This window comes from Arabidopsis lyrata (genome assembly GCF_000004255.2).
Source record: "Arabidopsis lyrata subsp. lyrata unplaced genomic scaffold ARALYscaffold_8, whole genome shotgun sequence".
Taxonomy (NCBI): Eukaryota; Viridiplantae; Streptophyta; class Magnoliopsida; order Brassicales; family Brassicaceae; genus Arabidopsis; species Arabidopsis lyrata.
Genome location: NW_003302548.1, coordinates 20,125,145 through 20,143,726, shown reverse-complemented (window position 1 = coordinate 20,143,726; position 18,582 = coordinate 20,125,145). Strand labels below are relative to the sequence as shown.

Genomic DNA, 18,582 nt, shown 5'->3' with positions numbered 1-18,582 from the left:
CGAGGGAGATTTGTAGATTTGAGTAGATAAAATAGAAAACGAACTGGATGCTGTAGTCATTGAGCCGGAAGTACTTGAGTCCTATAGCAGACCCGAAGCTCACCAAAGATAATAACATACCACATATATATGGAGAGAGAATAGGCATATGAAATCATCCTATATGGACCATCTGCCTAGCCCGTGCATTTTCATTATAATTCGTATACGGTCTTGCTTCTCATACACCAATGATGTCAAGATCACCTGCATGCAAGATTTATATATATCTTATTTATTATACATACAATATAATGGGATGAATATTAAGTAGCATGTAAGAGAACTTACGGGGAACAAAAGAAGAACAACCCAAGTGAAGAAAAGTGGGCCTAGCAAGGACGCAATGTCTTGATTCATTTTCGTTTCTTTTTTAGGAACTTCTTTGAGAAACTCAAATAATATCCTTGTCCCAAGGCCTTTTAGAAACTTAAGATAAGCATTTGATATCTGCATACAGGAGAGATATATGAAATCGCATGTGAAATTCAACGATTTCTTGAGAGTACATGATCACCGTATATATATATATATATATATATATATATATATATATATATATATATATATATATATTTGGTGTAATATTTGTTACCAGATTGATAGAGCGGGGAACTCGGACCAGCTTTAAAGGCTGACCAGTTGAAAACTCATCATTGTAGGTTGAGTTATACCATATGGTCACATTGAAATTTTTCCTATCCGTGCTCATGAGATCGTATGCTAAGGCAACAAAAAAAGGCAGACATAATATAAATGCCAGAATAATTTAACCACCAAGGATATATAAATGGCAGTTTTTTACAAACCTGCAACGATCTCATTTGTCATCCCCGCAGGGTTTCCCCTCCAACTACCCTTGAAAAGCTCATCATTGACCTCTACAGAGTTATTTCTCCAGAGACACAACCCTTGAACACACTTCACCGCTGAGATAGTTAATTAATAACAAACAATCATCAAAAAATTTTATAAATAAAAAACGCATGCATTTCTCACGTCTAGAGCCATGTCAAAACTACATGTCTGAGAGGATGTATGAGCCTATGCCTAGAATTCACAAAAAAAAAAAAAAAAAAAAAAAAATCTACCTGTCTGAATTTGTCCGAGCGAGAGTGGCCATGTAGAGTTTGCACTGCAAGAAGGTTGGATACTGTAAATAGGGAGATCTGAGGCAATCCCCGGGTCTTCATAATTGTCTTCCCCCGCTGCTTCTGTTGAACCCTGAAAGTCATCATCTCTCGAGTAAAAGAAGTGGTTGAGAGATAAGAGAATCAACTGCACTCAGAGATAGAGATAGAGAGAGAGAGAGAGAGAGAGAGAGAGAGAGAGAGAGAGAGAGAGAGAGAGACATACCAAGACGTTATTGGCTAAAGTAGGCAAGAGGTCGGAGGAATTAACCACAAAAGAAGTGCTGAAGATATTTGCGGATAAAGCTTTTCCAAGAGCCAGTTTATCACCAGTGATAAGTATCGTTACAGGACAAGATCCTGTTCCTCTGCATGACTTGTCAGGGAGATCTTTGTAGGAAAAGAAATCGGTCTTAACGGAACGGAGTTCATGTTGTGGAATCTGCAACATCGGAGGCAACGGTGGAGGGTTTGGGATGGGACAGATACCACCAGGCAAAGTAACGTTGCCTCCACAATTAGACATATCAGAGACACTCTTCATCAAGGCATCAAGCACTTGTTGAATCGCCAGCAGAATTAAACAGAGGAAGAGTGGAACCAGGATGAGCCGAACATTTGTCCATATGTGTTTCCTCTGCCATTTCAGGGTTCAAGCAATTAGATCGTTCCAAGCTAAACACAAAGATATTCTAAGAAACTTGCCGGAAACGGCAATATCAAAACATACCTGGTAGGTTAAGTTCTTCCTAAGTAACGCATTGGCTTGCGTCCAAAAACTTGCTGGACTAGGATTCACCATTGGCTTAGGTAGTCTCACTTTGTCGTCTTTGTTTTTTTTCCCTTGCCAGTTTAAGTAATCGTTTCTTCCTTTAAACTTGCGCTTTTTTTTAGTGCCAAATAAAGTGTGGTTTCAATTAAATGTGAAAAATATGTGAGGTCTGAATTTACACTTTTTTTTTTGCCTTGCCAATTTTAGTAATCGTTTCTTCCTTAAAACTTGCGCTTTTTTTTTAGTGCCAAATAAAATGTGGTGTCAATTAAATATGAATTAAATATGTGAGGTCTCAATTTTACACATTTTTCAAGCTGGGGATGATATTTAGTCAACCGAAAAAATTGGAAGCGGATAGTTTTCTTTCTAATTAATATTGGTCAATCCTTTTTTTTTTTTATTAGATAATAACTTTGCTTTCCTAAAACATACAATTTATTTTAAAAAGAAGAGAAAAAAAAAAAACTTGATAATGATTTTGCAAGAAGGCTTGCCGCTTCTCTACCAGCAGTTCACGGCGTTGTTCGGGAAGAATCTATTGCTTTCATGGCGGAACAAGAGAGCCACGTGTCTTCAACTCTTCTCTTCATTCTTCTTCATCCTTGTCATCTTTTGTATAGAGGAAGCCATGAAGGCAAGCGACGCATCCTCAACAGCGTACAAGAATATCACTGATCCTACACTATTGGTTTCCCCACCGATTCTTCCTTGTGAGGACAAGTTCTTTGTGAAGCTTCCTTGCTATGACTTCGTGTGGAGTGGGAACCATAGTCGCCGCGTTACTGATATCGTCTCTGCAATTATGGCTAACAATCCAGGGAGACCAATTCCAACCAACAAGGTATTACTAATTAACTTGGTTAGTGTTTCTGCGGTTGTTATTTAAAGTGATGTTCTTCAGGTTCAATCGTTCAAGGAGCCTGATGAGGTAGATGCATGGCTTCTGTCACATCCCTTGCAAGTTCCAGGAGCTTTGCATTTTGTGGAAAGGAATGCTTCAGTAATCAGCTATGGTATTCAAACAAATTCTTCCTCGGAGAGAAAACGTGGTCAGACTGAAGATCCTACGTTTAAGTTTCTTGTTCCTCTTCAAGTCGCTGCAGAGCGTGAAATCGCAAGGTCCTTAATTGGAGGTAGACGGATCATTCTTGAATCTTTTAGTTGTCGACTCTTTTACCAACACTCGTTAGTTTTTTTCACTTGCAGATCCAGATTTTGGTTGGGGTTTGGGATTTAAGGAATTTGCACGACCAGCTATTATAACTGAAACTACCTCTGCACTCTCAGTCATGGGACCAGTGTTCTTCCTTGCTTTCTCCATGTTTGGTTTTGTTCTCCAACTCGGTTCCCTGGTTACCGAGAAAGAGCTCAAACTTCGGCAGGCAATGACAATGATGGGTGTTTATGATTCTGCATATTGGTTGTCATGGCTCTTATGGGAAGGAATCCTTACTTTTGTCTCCTCACTTTTATTGGTCCTCTTTGGAATGATATTCCGGTTTGATTTTTTCTTGAAGAACAGTTTTGTTCTTGTCTTCCTACTTTTCTTGCTCTTTCAGTTTAATATGGTAAAAAACCTTCATTTTCTAATTACCTTCTGCTTTCTTCTGATATATTTTATGTATAAATTTTGAGTTATCTAAGTTACTTGTGTTGCTAGATTGGCCTAGCATTTGCGCTATCATCTATTATTAGCAAATCATCTTCGGCAACAACCGTCGGTTTCCTTGTGTTTTTGATTGGTTTTATAACACAGGTATATATATGGCTTCTCTAGCTAAAATAGTAATTAAACTGGTTCTTGATCAAAATCTTCAACTTCTTACTTAGTTACAATTCTACCTGCAGATTGTATCAGCTACTGGATTCCCTTATTCCAGCGCTTATGCGGTTTCTCGTCGGGTGATGTGGTCTCTTTTTCCACCAAACACTTTTTCTGCGGGACTTAAGCTTCTTCTTGATGCAACCTCAACTCCCAAAAGCTCTGGAATCAGTTGGAGTAATAGAGCCGTATGTGAAGGGGGCCAAGCGACTTGCGTAATTTCTATTGTATGTGGCCATTCAAAATAAATTTCACTCCATTAGTAGTAAAGTCGTCTAATATATCATATTCTCAAACAAGTGTTTTAAATTTTGGTAGAACATTATCTACCAGTGGCTCCTTGGGACATTCCTATTCTGGTTTGTTCTGGCCATCTACTTTGACAATATTATTCCCAACTCGTCCGGTGTAAGAAAACCGATCTTCTACTTTTTAGCACCTGGTTATTGGACTGGCAAAGGGGGCAACAAAGTGGAAGGTATTTTCCCATGAAAAATTCTCTGTGTTGGGAAACGTAACTAAAACACGTTTCTACGCTTTGCAGAAGGTAGCATTTTTAGCTGTATTGGTTCAGTTCCACCCGTGGAGCATAATACGCCAGATGACAAAGATGTGCTTGAAGAAGAGACAGAAGTTAAACAACAAGCAATGGATGGAATAGTTGATCCTAACATTGCAGTTCAGATACATGGTCTTGCAAAGACATATCCTGGGACTACAAAGCTTGGATGCTGCAAATGCACCAAAACTTCGCCTTTTCATGCTGTAAAGGTATGTAATTTTCCGATAAGAAAATAGTTCTGGTAATGAATGGTTTTTGCCAAAGCTGTTCCTAGCTCATGTAACCTGAGATAAATGTGTTACAATAGTTACATCTATTATTCAACTAATTCATGGAAATTAAATTTTCAGGGTTTGTGGATGAATATTGCCAAAGATCAGTTGTTTTGTCTTCTTGGACCTAATGGCGCGGGAAAAACAACTACTATTAGTTGTTTGACTGGCATAAATCCAGTTACTGGTGGTGATGGTAAGTATCTGTTTAGAGAGGAAGCAAGTTCTCAAAGCATTATTAACAATTCTAATAAGATCAATTTGGTTTACTTAAACAGCTCTTATATATGGAGACTCCATAAGAAGTTCCGTGGGTATGTCTAACATTCGTAAAATGATAGGAGTGTGTCCTCAGGTAAGTCAATTCCATAGATGTTTCTAGCATTATATCTTACACAATGATCTCTTACACTATTTTCTTTTTTTAACAGTTTGATATTCTTTGGGATGCTTTGTCTAGTGAAGAACACCTCCACCTCTTTGCTAGCATCAAAGGATTGCCACCAGCATCGATCAAATCGGTATGCCGACTGAAAAATGTCATAGTGTACTTTCTTTTTACGGCTGCAAAAGATGTCTGATGATTTTATTGAACATTCATGCACACTTGTCCATTTCTTTTGCTTACAAGTTTCATTTCTCTTATAGACTGCTGAGAAGTTACTGGCGGATGTAAAACTGACAGGAGCTGCGAAAGTTAGAGCAGGAAGTTATAGTGGTGGAATGAAACGTCGACTCAGTGTTGCGGTAGCACTTATCGGTGATCCCAAGCTGGTCTTCCTAGATGAACCGGCATGTCGAGTTGCTACATTCTTCTTTAAATATGATTTTATATTATAATGACACAAAAATCAGTTTTAAGATGGTTGTTTATACATGGATTCTAGACAACTGGCATGGACCCTATCACGAGGAGACATGTGTGGGACATTATACAAGAGTCAAAGAAAGGTCGTGCCATCATACTAACGACGCATTCTATGGAAGAAGCTGATATTTTAAGTGATCGAATAGGGATCATGGCTAAAGGCAGGCTCCGCTGCATTGGGACCTCAATCAGGTTAAAATCCCGCTTTGGTACCGGATTCGTTGCTAACGTTAGCTTCATCGAAAGCAAAAATGACAATAACATCGGTGTTGGAGCTTCGCACGAGCCATTGAAGAAATTCTTTAAAGAGGTACATATACTGCTTTTAGGTGCCTAAAAGCAAAAAGAAAGAAAAAAAGTAAGTGTTTCTTTTTTTGCAGCATCTGAAAGTTGAGCCAACAGAAGAAAACAAAGCTTTCATGACTTTTGTTATCCCACACGACAAAGAAAACCTTTTGACGGTACAAAGCTCTAAAAAAAAAAACTATAGATCTTCATCAATCTATCTATGATATTCATCATTGTTTCTCTGTGGTCTCAATGACCAACAGGGGTTTTTTGAGGAGCTACAAAACAGAGAATCTGAATTTGGAATCTCGGACATCCAACTCGGTCTTGCGACTCTTGAAGAAGTGTTTCTCAACATCGCAAGACAGGCTGAACTAGAAAGCGCAACAGCCGAAGGAAACATGGTCACTCTGGAGTTAAAATCAGGCATCTCACTAGAGGTAAAATCAATATTCACATGTATGTATATATTAACCAAATGCAGAATTGAGAAATTTTGAGTTATATGGTTAATGTATAGATACCTGTGGGAGCAAGATTTGTTGGGATCCCTGATACAGAAAACGCAGAGAATCCAAGTGGGGTAATGGTGGAAGTGTACTGGCAACAAGACGGGTCGGGATCGATGTGCATCTCAGGACACTCACCAGAGATGCGGGTGCCACAGAATGTTCCGGTGACACGTCCACCATCACCAGATACATTAGGACATAAAGGCCTACGACAAGGGGTTCGTGGTGTCGTGATTGATTTATGAATCCAATGATTCATTGATTTTGTCCTTGTTCTAGTGATTGGGTTTTTCTAATATAGTATAGGGGTTAAAGTTGTAGAGGAAGTTTACATTGAGTTTCTTGTTTGTTTGACAAAAGTATGCACATTATAAATAGTTGCTGACATATGTATTCATAACCTAATTAAAAAAATAGACCAAGGAAATTAAAATTCTTTACGTTCAAAAACGACCACACGAACACCATTACGTTCTTTCATCTTAAAACAACACTAGTCACAAAATCAAAACGCAAGAGTTTTTTTTTCTTTTTTTGATTGATTCCTTCTCTACCAACTTGATTTCTCGTGACAGTCATTTGCAAGCAAATTCAATATTGGCTCGTCAGGCACGATTGCATGTTCCTTTATTTTCCTATGTATCAAGTATGTAGGCATTTATGTACCGGTTTGGATCCTCTCAAATTCTGTGATACTGCCTTTGATTTTGATGACAAACAAAAAATAACATGACACAGTGCGAGCGCAACTCTAGACGACATGGTGAGGTCTCGGATCCTCCTGATATCTCGCCAATCTCGTATCTCGTGTAGTCCGCAACAAACTATACTCCATCAAGGGACACGGCAATCTGATTCTAGATGACGGGCTACAGATTTGGTTAAGAACAAGAACATAGTGGCCTGTTTTCACTTTCACACTCTTTCTACTCTCTTTTCAGCTTTGAATTCTATCTACGGTTGCATCTGATGTAAACATGGTTTTTTTTAGTTGAATAAAAAATAACACTATTTTTGATTAAATGAACTATGAAGTTTAGAGTACACCAATTCATTTCCTAACAATAGTCTCTGAAGATATTTGGGATATCTTAACGCGCCATGTATGGTTTAGACGTTTAGTATTGAAAAGTTTCTTATAAAGTATTAGCTAATCATTTGTTCCAAAAATAAAACTATCGTCGGTTTTACACCTTTAAAACTAAATTAGTTTTCTAGAAAAATAAACTAAATTAGTTAGATTGAACATTTAAAACAGTACATATAGAATTTATGAAGGGATAAAAATGAATAAAGAGCAAGGAACCAGAAACCGATTTAGCAAAAAATTAACGGCATCGGGTATTCTTCGCTTTCAGCGATGGTATACATATACCATAAGAAAGGAAGAAGCAGAAAGTTAATTATCTTTACTTTAGAAAAGTAGTAACAAATATTAATAGTACAATGGGATACAATTATGTGTCCCTCATAGTAACAATCCTGCTCGTGGTGATTACATCGCCCGTGGTTTTCGGTAACGATGCAGCACCAATTCCGGAGAACAAAGGCCGAATCGAGCAGTGGTTCAACACCAACGTCCCTTCGTTGGCTAGTAGAAAAAACACATTAGATCCAGCTCTATTGACCGCTGAGGCTAAGCCACGTATCATTAAGGCATGACAATACTTATAGACTACCTAGTAGACATTTTTGCTTATGTTTTCAAAAAATATTGCTGCTATATTTTTTAGTCGTTATTGCGATATTTTATATGATATATTTTGGATCTATTAATGCAGGTGAAACAAAATGGAAGAGGCCATTTCAAGACAATAACCGAAGCAATAAACAGTGTACGGGCAGGGAACACTAGGCGTGTGATAATCAAGATAGGTCCTGGTGTATACAAAGAGAAGGTCACGATAGATAGAAACAAGCCCTTCATCACACTTTATGGTCATCCAAATGCAATGCCCGTATTGACATTCGATGGTACCGCAGCACAATATGGGACAGTTGATAGCGCAACTCTCATTGTCTTGTCAGACTATTTCATGGCTGTTAACATCATCGTTAAGGTAAAAATATCGTAAGATATGTAAGTTTTTGTCTTAAAATATGTGGATTAATCAGGACTGTATAAAATTTTATTACATGTGACATTACTTTTGAAAGAAAAAATAAATTTTAAAACGACACTATTTACAATGGAAGGAATAACATTTTGTTTTCAGAATTCTGCCCCTATGCCGGATGGTAAGAGGAAGGGAGCACAAGCTTTATCTATGAGAATCTCTGGCAACAAAGCAGCTTTCTACAACTGTAAATTTTACGGTTATCAAGACACGATTTGTGATGACACCGGAAACCATTTCTTCAAAGACTGCTACATCGAAGGCACATTTGATTTCATCTTTGGAAGTGGACGCTCTCTATACCTCGTACCTACCTAATTAGATCTCTTGCTCTATAGTGTATATATGCAATTATGATGATCAGTAACGTTAATCGTTTTATATGTTAATGAAAATAGGGTACACAACTAAACGTTGTGGGAGATGGAATCAGAGTGATCACAGCTCATGCGGGAAAAAGCGCAGCAGAGAAAAGTGGATACTCATTCGTGCACTGCAAGGTTACAGGGACTGGAACCGGGATCTACTTGGGTCGAGCATGGATGAGCCACCCAAAGGTTGTTTATGCATACACTGATATGTCAAGTGTCGTGAACCCATCCGGATGGCAAGAAAATCGCGAGGCCGGACGTGACAAGTATGTATAGTCCAAACCATAGTATATCATCAATCAAAAACTATATGACATAAGTTTTAATGTACAATGTACTGATTGATGAGCAGGACGGTGTTCTATGGAGAATATAAGTGCACAGGAACAGGATCGCACAAGGAGAAGAGAGTGAAGTATACACAAGACATTGACGACGTAGAAGCTAAGTACTTCATCTCGCTTGGCTACATCCAAGGATCTAGCTGGCTCCTGCCTCCTCCCTCTTTCTAATGTAACTACTACAAAATTAAGCAACCACTCCGTAATTAAATTACTTTATTTGGAAAAAAAAAAAAAAAAAAAAAACATGTAACTTGTACAATTACATTTATTTCTTTCTGATATTGTAATTATTGGAGAAGCTGAGGCTTGTGTAGTGTTTCGCTTTTACAAGGAATAAGAATCATGGTTTATAAAAGTTTAATATGTTGACAAATCTCTACTTAGCTTTGATGTTTCAAGGAAAAAAAAGGCTTGTACCAAATTTTTTAAAAAATGCTCAAATTCTCATATAAAAATCTTAAATATCAAACTTCCAAACTATTTTTTAAAAAAGTGTCAAAAAATGCTCTGTTTTCCTATTCATTCATCAATCTTTTGCCAAAGTTCGATGATTTCGTGATCAGTAAGCTGAGATACGAACTCAGAGATGTTGCCGTTGTATAATGTTGAAGGGAAACTAAACGATTGAAGTTTTTGAATCTTAAGGCTTCTCATATTCCCTAGCTCTCAAGAAACAGACCATGTAAGCTCATTGGTCTGAAGAAACAGAGTTCTTGAGATACCCCAATTCTGCATGAATAGATTTTTTCAAGCTGCCACAGGACGCGGTTTCGTTTGCGCCACTGAAGCTATGTTACTCAAAGAGATTGGTTTCTAAAGCTCCCCTCTGCTTGTGTCTATGTGCAGATTCTGTTGAAGAAAGTAGTGGTGCTTCTTCCAAACATATACGCAAAACAGAGCTCCAGTATGAACATGGCTCGTGCCTTTCACAACATCCAAGTTTCACCATTCTCATGGTGTTAAACGAGCCACTCGCGCCACTCTCTTGTGTGGCTGGGAAGCTTGAGCCACACACACACCTTGTTCCATCCTTTTTTTCTTCTCATTGTTACGGAACTGAAAACGTTTAAAGCTCAGAAACAAAAATCATGAAGGAAAACAGTATGTTAGCAGGAAACAAGCTTTTTTGCTTTGCAGGAGAAACCAAACATTACATGCTGTTTTTATGTCACAACTCACAAGACGTACACAACATGCCGGTTTCGCTAAGAAGACAAATCTAACATTGTATTATAACTTCATTTCTGTGTGTATATACAGATCAAAGGATGCAATTCTAATTATTTCATCAGTACATACCATTTTTAGTTACACTGACAGAACGAGAGTCTGAGGAAGTAGAATTTGTTGTAGATTCAATCAAAGGGATCAATACGAGGATCGTGCTCACTCGCCATAGCCATTCCTGTGCACAGACATGTCGGGCACATCACCTGAACATCAAACACATACAACTTAGCATCCAAATCTTTAGGTTTTGGGCTTTAAAGTTTGGTTTTTCTGCTTTTACCTTTCCGGCACCTGAACAGTTTGAACATCTTTCGGTTTTGGGTGGTGATAGAGAATGATTCACACCAGCAACAGCTGAGACTGGTTCAGTTAAAACAAGAGCACCTGTGCTAGAGCAACGAGCACATGCTAGATACCCTGTGAATTATATAAGAGAATGTAATTACATTGTTTTAAACCATTACATAAATATCATAATTTATAAGAAAGCAAGAACAAGAAAAAGTAAATAATAGTACCAGTTCCTAGACAGTATTTGCATCTCTTGTGCTCTTGCTGCTTTACGTTGTTAACTTCTACTACCATCAAAGCCGAAATCACACCAACCGCTCCTCCAGAAAACGATGCTACTATCGGATCCACTTGACTGTTATTCAAGTGAACACACAGATTAAGCATCTTTTTAAGATATATATTATACGAAAAAAGCAATGAAGATGCGAAAAAAATCACAGTTTTGAAAGAAAACTCAAAGAAACAAGTATTAAAACCTCAATTGCATAGGTAGATGAAGGCTTTGAATGAAATCTGCATATGATGTGCCTCCTATACCTAACTTCAGCTCTAGCTGTCATCAAGGTTACAAATTGGAAACTATATTAGAGAAAACTAAGCCAATCTTGAAAAACAAGAAGTAGCAAAAGCACTTACAGTAGGAGCTAGTAAGCCACCGAATAGGATAATCCCGGCGATGAGTGAAAAACAAGTTGCGTAATAGACTTTCAAATTGGCAGCAGACTGAAAATCAAATGTATTTTTATGATCAATTCAAAATGCAAGGGAGGGTAAAAAGAATCACAATTCTTGTAATCATGGAAACAAAAACTCACCAATGGAGGTAAGAACGGGATAAAAGATGGGAAATTAGGTAATTCATGTTCTTGTTCTTCGTTTATGATACCAAGTTCTGTGTTTTTAATCCGTTGTTGTATCCTTAGCCTCCGCACCTACAAGGGAACCCCACAAAAAAAAAAAAAAAAAAACAGTTTAAGAAAGGTTTCCACTTTAAGAAACTATTGCAAGATGTGTAGTACAGTAGTAAGTAAGTACCTCTTCCATGTGCAAGAAGATCTTGTTTCGTCGGCTTCGAATGTTATCTTGAATCTCTTGTAATTGCATTTTGGCAAAGTCCTGTACTGTTTCAGGCCCTTCTATTATACAAAACCTTCACCAATCCAACAAAATTGATTCGTTTCATTATCAATGACACACCAAAAAAAAAAAATCATAACTTTTAGTTTTTGAGTAACACGCAAACAATCAAAGCCTTGTGATTTAAACTGTTCAAGCTAATTCAGATTACCCGGCAGCGAATTTATCGGCGGAGGATTCAGAGTCGAGTGGGGAAGATTCAGGATCCAACGCCGTGAATCGCCATCTGAGGCTCCGAGTACGCCGTAGTGAAGAAGACAGCTTATACTGTGAAAACCGCGGAGTGTACGGATCCGGTGGGTAGGAAACAGACAAAATCCTACCCAAAGATGACATCTTTTCGATATCCTCAGCAGCAGATCGATTTGATTTTGCTTGCTCTTTAATGGTGTTGTATACTTACTTTAGTAGTGAGAATGGAGAAATCGAGACCGAGAGAGAGAGACAGACCACTTTCCTCAACTATTTGACAGATATGTACGTGGCGAGTTAATATTGGTGGTTATAATTATTTGATTTCACACTTGTGTTTTTTGGTAGGTTTAAATAAAGAAATAATAATTGTTTTGTGAAAAAACTTGTGGTGGCAGAAAGTTTTTTTGTTTCTGACTTGAATTTTTTTTGTAATGGATTTTTTCTTTGTTTCTCGTCGACCAAATTAAAAAGAAAAAACTAAACGTGGTCTTGCAAGTGATGGGTAGAAGCCCAATTCCCTTTAATATTTACAACTTTAAAATTAAAATAATATAGTTTAATAAATAACTAATACAGTATAAATTAACATATTAGTGTATTATTATTTATTTGACTGTTAACTTGATTTTTTTATTTAGTGATAATGTAAACTTTGGTAGGTGGTGCTACATTTATGACTTGTTAAAATATAATTTTTCTGTTTTTATATTTGATGTTTAACAAAAAAATTATTTTAAATTAAATCATGTTTTCAATTTTCAATACAAAATTAATTCGTTTTTACTGGTTTTGAGAATTTATATCCTGCATATTTTTTTTTATTGGTTAAATCATGTATTGGTAGATAATAAATGATGTTTTAGTTTATCAATAAACAAAATTTTTAATGATTTCTTAATATGTATGTATTTTTTGAAACATCACAAAAAAAAAAATTGAGGGAGTAGTAATCAAATTTCATCATTTCTTTGTGCTAATTGGGTATATAATCCAAAATTAGATTATTTATTTTTAAATAGGAGATTAGTATTATATTATTCCATAAACTAAACTTAAAGCCTTAACCCATGTTATGAGTTCGCTATGCCAAATTTGAATATTGTAACACAAATATGGATAATATATTTCACATATTATGATTAAATTTATATTTTTGTTTATATTTATATTTTTTAAAAAATGCATAATCTATTATTTATTTTTGGTAGAAGATTAGTAAATTAGAAAATTTATTTTTCTTTATTTATTTAAACAATAAACCATATATTATGAATATTTCAAAAATATAATATACATTATCACTACTAAATAAAAAAATCAAATTGACAATAAAATAAATAATAGTACGTCAATATATCAATTTATATTAGTTATCCACAATAATGAAACTCCTGTTGAACATCGTAATGCTGCCACAAATAGCTTCTATAGTCACATGACCAAGGTAGTTTGCTGCTGCAAGTGCTGTACGAATATTTTCGCTAATTTGATGTGGATGAACATGTTTTGTGATACCGCAATTTTCAGGCATGAGAGTAGTGATTTTTTTCTTCCGCTTTTATAATGAATTAAAAACCGAGATTTAAAAAGGCAGTTTTTGAAAAATACAAGTTTATAAACTTGAAAACTAGCCAATATTTAGAATTTTTTTGAAAAATAATTTTTTTTTTAATCTTTTCAAATACTTATCAAGCTTAAGAAATGTCGCACATAATTTTGCAATTATCTAATAAAGATCAACTCAACATATGTTAATGCTTTATTAGTAATTTGAAATTAAAAGAGTGGTTCTGAAAAGAAAAAAAAGAGAGTGTATTTTTCAAAAACAAATAATAATGTAGGTTGAGTTGATGAATTGCCAATCAAGAATAATTAAATAATCTAATTATGAATCCATTGTCCAATTAGCCAAAGAAATGATGAATTTTGATTATTATTATTTCTTTTTTATAAAAGAATTTTGATTACTATATTTTAACATATATCATGTAAATTTGAAGTCGTGACAACCATCCATAACAATATCCGAAACCATTAAATTACAAATTCCTAGTCAGTGTTGATAACTAGTATCCGAGAAGATGAATTTTACGTCCTAAAGAAAAAAAAAATAGATCATGAGATATTATTAAATACACAGATGGGCCCGTCAAATTAGATTAAATGTTTGGTGGGTTTTGTACACACTTTTCTAGCTTAGAAGGCCTATTTATTTAATATATCAGCCCAATTAAGGTCCAGTCAAACGGATCGCTTTAAAACAGAGGCTGTGGAGTCAGGAGAAACCCTAGGAGGCTAATTAACCTATAAATATATAAAACTCAAAGTCACCACCACTAATCTCCACAGCACCACGCTGTTAATTAGCAATCGCTTTTTCCAAGTTTTTCTTCTATTATGATTTTGATTTTTTATTCGGAAAGAGAATTCGTGGTGATGACTTCGAAATATTCAAGCTCAACAGACCGTAATGTAGGATTTTTCCTTGTGGAAAGTTTTGCGTGTGTCGATAATCCCGCTGAACTGAGCGATTTCTCTTCTTCCAAAATTAAAATATTTTTATGTTTTAAAAAAAAAAATATTTGGATTTTAAAGTTTTGGAAAACATGGAGATTACAATGAGGATTCGCAACTCCCTCTTATTGTTCTCAAACAATGAGTATTTTGCAGTGTTCAAGAAAGCGCTAGGCGCTAAGCGGGCGGTGACCCAGTGCCTAGCGCCTAGAACACCTAATCGGGGCCTAGACGATTTTTTAGGCGGTTTAGACGTTTATAACATAAAACATTATCAATATGATATTATATATAAAAGTTATATAAAATATCTATATAAAACTAAAAATTATGAAATTATAAATAAAAATTAGATAAAATATTTATTTATATTTATATTAAACAATATATGAATATTTATAACTATATATGTAAATAAAACTCTAATTGAAATTGAAAAAATACATTAAACAAGATCTATGTAATTTTAGGCGGTCAAGGCGGTTATCTAGGCGTCACATGAGAGCCTAGCGCCTAGTCGGGGCCTAGGCAACCGCCTAGAACGCTTTTTAGAACACTGGTATTTTGAGAAAAGAAACAGTTTGTTTGACCAAGTATTTGTTGCCGGTAGATCAAAAAATAACAATTTTGAAATAGATAATTAAGAGGAAATCAAAATCAATGAAAATTGTGTAATTGTGATAAATAAAGGAAGACAAATATCAATATCCAAGACTTGTTGCCGCCGAGCCCCCTTTGTTAGTATACCACAAGTAAGAATATGGAACACTGCAAGAGAGAAAGATATGGATGTGATGGATGCATAGGATTAATTATCAACTTCGAGAAGTCCTTGATGGCCTAGTGGTTTCAATGTGACTTCTCACACACGACTGTCAGAGGTCACGAGTTCGATTCTCTGTCAGCGGGGTGGAACTGAAACCTCTCCAAATAAAATCTTGTTGTAGATGGCCCACGGGTTTCTATGACGCATATAGGATTTTCCTGGATATGGGGCCTTTCGGGGTGGGGTCAGTCACTATAAAAAGTTTACCCTAACAGTTTTGCCCAAGCATCCGTGGTCTAGTGGCAGAGGAAGCTTTGGGAAAGGATGAAACTCTCAAACCTGAGTTCGATTCTCCTTGGAAACAAAAACACATTTGTTTGGAAAGTCTGTCAGTTGGGCCTTGGCCCAATTGGTTTACCTCGTAGCTAGAAATGCATGCGGCCTGACTACCCCTGGCACTTAGTCGGAAGGCATTCTAAACTCGGGATAGGCAGAGTGGTAGCCCGTAAGGGCCTAACCGTTAACACGGTGGACCAGTCTACTATGTAGCACCTTGGTGCGTTCCTACCGGGGCCGACCGGATAGCCGATAGGGTTTATCAAAAAAAAAAAAAATTATCAACTTCATTTAGGCTTTTGAAATATTTAACAATGCATGTCAATATGTTATATATGGCAGGTCCAGAGCATAAGCAAAGGAAACCATCGCTTAGAGCTTTACATCACTATTTTTTGGGAAGAATTTTTTAAGAAATAAAATAAAATTTACAGTAGCAAAATAACCTGATTTTTTAATTGTGCATAGAACATCAAAAAAATTTTGGAACTTTGCACTGGACATTGATGTCGTCCCTCCATTCAATTAGGATCTAGTTGATGGAGCTTTTTTTTTTCTGATGGAACATGTTCTTCAACAAATTTTGTTAAATATCTGTCAGGAATTATTTCCTAAAGATGATATAATTATAACGTATTTGTAGTTTGTTACCAATATAATGTTAGAAACGCGTAGACATACATAGTCAAAGCACATATGCATGTGTGCTGCTTTTCCATAAAAATCAAATGATGCATTTTGATGCTTAAAGTCTGTAATAATAGAGGAAGTGGGTGGAAATAGTAGTGACTAGTGAGGGTCCAGCACGTGGCACTACTTAAGCGTCACAGAATGTTGATGCTAATTCACTAGTAGAACCTCTGGGCTCTCGACCAAATCGAAATTTGAAACTATACTCCGATATTAAGAGGAATGTGCCAATCTGTTTAACTCCACTATAACAATGGATCCATATCTACGTAAATCTATTTTCTAGATATTTTGAAACTAAACAGAGGAACGTTGTATAAGAAACACGATGTGATACATACTAACAAATAGGGACACCATAATTGTAACTCTTGTTTTAAATTTTAAAAAACTTCGACGATAGTGGATTGGGAGCTTTCAGATATAATCATATAATTTTGGGGTTAGTCTTTTAGAAGTATATATGTATGTATAAACGAATATAGGTTATGTATATGAATATTCGATCATATCCTAAAAGAGACATAACATATGGTAGTTGCTCCACCGTAGGAAGTTGTGCGTGTGGACCGCTTCACCGTTGAAAATATGTGAAAAGTTGCCATCATTCCAAAAAGAATCCTTTAGATATTTCTTAGAGCCAAAAACATACATTCGTGTATGCACTATAGATCTCAATCGTTACAGGAACACACAAAAAATAGTGTAAATCTTGTGGAATCAATATAATCGATATAGTTATTGCAAACAAACATAAACACACATCACAATCCGTTAATATATATATATAAACTAGAACAAATATAATTAAGGTGGAATTGCTCTTCTAAATTTACAAATTATTATGTCACTTAACATGCATCGATTATTGTTCAAATAATATTGTAAAACTACATGTGTTTCAATTACTAGATAAAATTATTAGTATCTTTCTGTACGTCCAAGAATATGAATCCGCTTACAAAACTTTTTTTTTTTTAATAACTAAGAAATTTTGGGTCTAGGTTCATACAAAAGTTTTTAATCAATCATATATTAAATTAAAAAATATCATTTTTTGATTGGCTGTTCAAATCAAAAAGAAAATGTTTACAAAAATTGATATACCTTTGTTAAATTTGGCCTCTGCATATAAGATTTTAATCGAAATCTATCTAGTTTCTATGCACACACGTTTTCTGTGTTATACATGCGAAATAATATTATCATCATATCAAAAGACCATCACAAAACACCGACCGACCTATAATAACCTATGAATATTCAATGTTGTGATCATTCATATATACGTCACAAATATGTTTTAGATAATGATAAAGTATCTAGATAGAGTTTGTGTTTAACCAAATCCTAATAGACTTGGGAGATGTCCAAGCTCTATATAAATACAAGGGTTCATGGAGAGATGTTCCATGAGACTTAGAGAGAAGAGATTTAGTTTTGTGAGAGTTTCTAAATCTAATAAAGAAGTGTTGTTCTTTATATTCTAAGTTCTAACAATCATAACTTTGAATTGGTATCAGAGCTTGAAGGAGAAGTACCGATCGAAGACGACGATCAAAGCTTCACGTATCCAAGATGGGAGACGTGGAACCTTCAACACGAACAAAAGACACTGGAGCCCCAACGATCCAATGCCCTATGTTAACAACAACAAACTATACAGTTTGGGCGATGAGGATGAAGATCTTGTTAAGTGTAAGCGAAGTATGGGACACCATAGAACCATGATCAACGGACAGAAAGAAGAACAATGTAGCGACAGCTCTTCTATTTCAATCAATCCCCGAGAGCCTCATCCTACAAATTGGAGAGCAAGGCACGGCAAAGTTGCTGTGGGCTGCGATCAAATCTCGTCACCAGGGAGCAGACCGTGTTAAAGTGGCGAGACTCCAAACCCTAATGTCACAACTCGATCGGTTGAAGATGGAAGACACCGACTCGGTTGATGACTTTGCGGGAAAGATTTCGGGAATAGCTTCCTAATCTGCTTCTCTCGGAAATACAATTGACGAAACAAAGTTGGTGAAGAAGTTCTTGACAAGTCTTCCTAGAGGAAAATTCATACAAATTGTAGCTTCTCTTGAGCAAGTCCTAGACTTAGAAACAACGGGATTTGAAGAAATAGTAGGGAGAATAAAAGCTTACGATGAGCATATAAGGGATGAGACTCAAGGAGAGGATCAAAGTAAACTCTTGTTTTCAAACAATAGCCACGGAGGCTACGGCGGAAACAGAGGAGGTTATGGAAACAGAGGAGGACGAGGTTTTGGTAGGGGCAGAGGAAACTTTGGTAGAGGTAGGGGTCGAGGGAGATTCA

At 36.0% G+C, this 18,582-nt stretch overlaps 4 protein-coding genes across 7 annotated transcripts in view; 2 read left to right on the top strand and 2 right to left on the bottom strand.

Annotated features, from left to right (window-relative positions):
- LOC9302524 (ABC transporter A family member 12) overlaps positions 1–2,266 on the bottom strand; it is a 4,606-nt gene extending 2,340 nt beyond the window's left edge. The window contains 9 exon segments of the mRNA XM_021021772.1: positions 6–103; positions 105–176; positions 178–246; positions 331–489; positions 635–762; positions 849–968; positions 1,131–1,263; positions 1,396–1,806; positions 1,900–2,266. Of these exon segments, the coding sequence (XP_020877431.1) occupies positions 6–103; positions 105–176; positions 178–246; positions 331–489; positions 635–762; positions 849–968; positions 1,131–1,263; positions 1,396–1,806; positions 1,900–1,971 (1,262 nt within the window). The 5' untranslated portion in view covers positions 1,972–2,266.
- An 80-nt stretch (positions 2,267–2,346) lies between these two features.
- On the top strand, positions 2,347–6,703 carry LOC9302523 (ABC transporter A family member 11). Its single transcript, XM_021023104.1, has 15 exons — positions 2,347–2,785; positions 2,846–3,077; positions 3,151–3,512; positions 3,605–3,700; positions 3,793–3,993; positions 4,085–4,244; positions 4,311–4,537; positions 4,679–4,796; positions 4,879–4,955; positions 5,032–5,121; positions 5,249–5,392; positions 5,488–5,778; positions 5,849–5,929; positions 6,020–6,196; positions 6,277–6,703. The coding sequence occupies exons 1-15, from the start codon at positions 2,417–2,419 to the stop codon at positions 6,511–6,513; spliced, it is 2,862 nt and encodes a 953-aa protein (XP_020878763.1). The 5' UTR covers positions 2,347–2,416; the 3' UTR covers positions 6,514–6,703.
- A 914-nt stretch (positions 6,704–7,617) lies between these two features.
- On the top strand, positions 7,618–9,343 carry LOC9300823 (putative pectinesterase 63). The gene is made up of 5 exons (XM_021013075.1): positions 7,618–7,924; positions 8,050–8,328; positions 8,485–8,691; positions 8,784–9,022; positions 9,109–9,343. The coding sequence occupies exons 1-5, from the start codon at positions 7,715–7,717 to the stop codon at positions 9,266–9,268; spliced, it is 1,095 nt and encodes a 364-aa protein (XP_020868734.1). The 5' UTR covers positions 7,618–7,714; the 3' UTR covers positions 9,269–9,343.
- Positions 9,344–9,541: 198 nt separating this feature from the next.
- On the bottom strand, positions 9,542–12,219 carry LOC9300822 (protein ORANGE, chloroplastic). 4 transcript variants are annotated; one of them, XM_021013086.1, is made up of 9 exons: positions 11,913–12,219; positions 11,660–11,774; positions 11,440–11,556; positions 11,261–11,347; positions 11,101–11,177; positions 10,849–10,976; positions 10,611–10,747; positions 10,400–10,505; positions 9,542–10,156 (listed from the first exon to the last, which is right to left on the bottom strand). In XM_021013086.1, exons 1-9 carry the CDS (start codon positions 12,095–12,097, stop codon positions 10,149–10,151), a joined length of 960 nt encoding a protein of 319 aa, XP_020868745.1. In that variant the 5' UTR covers positions 12,098–12,219; the 3' UTR covers positions 9,542–10,148. The 4 variants fall into 4 exon arrangements, 3 of the variants coding, with proteins under 3 accessions (XP_020868745.1, XP_020868750.1, XP_020868741.1); XR_002329406.1 differs by having other exon boundaries at positions 9,592–10,156; positions 10,400–10,533; XM_021013091.1 differs by lacking the exon at positions 9,542–10,156 and having other exon boundaries at positions 10,207–10,533.
- Positions 12,220–18,582: the final 6,363 nt, after the last annotated feature.

Coding starts and splice junctions, on each gene's coding strand:
- LOC9302523 (XM_021023104.1), top strand. CDS start 2,417: ATGATTTTGCAAGAAGGCTTGCCGCTTCTCTACCAGCAGTTCACGGCG. Junction 4,797..4,878: donor TCCAGTTACTGGTGGTGATG/GTAAGTATCTGT, acceptor TTACTTAAACAG/CTCTTATATATGGAGACTCC. Junction 4,956..5,031: donor TGATAGGAGTGTGTCCTCAG/GTAAGTCAATTC, acceptor TTTTTTTAACAG/TTTGATATTCTTTGGGATGC.
- LOC9300822 (XM_021013082.1), bottom strand. CDS start 12,097: ATGTCATCTTTGGGTAGGATTTTGTCTGTTTCCTACCCACCGGATCCG. Junction 11,775..11,912: donor GCCGATAAATTCGCTGCCGG/GTAATCTGAATT, acceptor GGATTGGTGAAG/GTTTTGTATAATAGAAGGGC. Junction 10,506..10,610: donor ACTGTTCAGGTGCCGGAAAG/GTAAAAGCAGAA, acceptor GTCTGTGCACAG/GAATGGCTATGGCGAGTGAG.
- LOC9300823 (XM_021013075.1), top strand. CDS start 7,715: ATGGGATACAATTATGTGTCCCTCATAGTAACAATCCTGCTCGTGGTG. Junction 7,925..8,049: donor CTAAGCCACGTATCATTAAG/GCATGACAATAC, acceptor CTATTAATGCAG/GTGAAACAAAATGGAAGAGG. Junction 8,329..8,484: donor CTGTTAACATCATCGTTAAG/GTAAAAATATCG, acceptor TTTTGTTTTCAG/AATTCTGCCCCTATGCCGGA.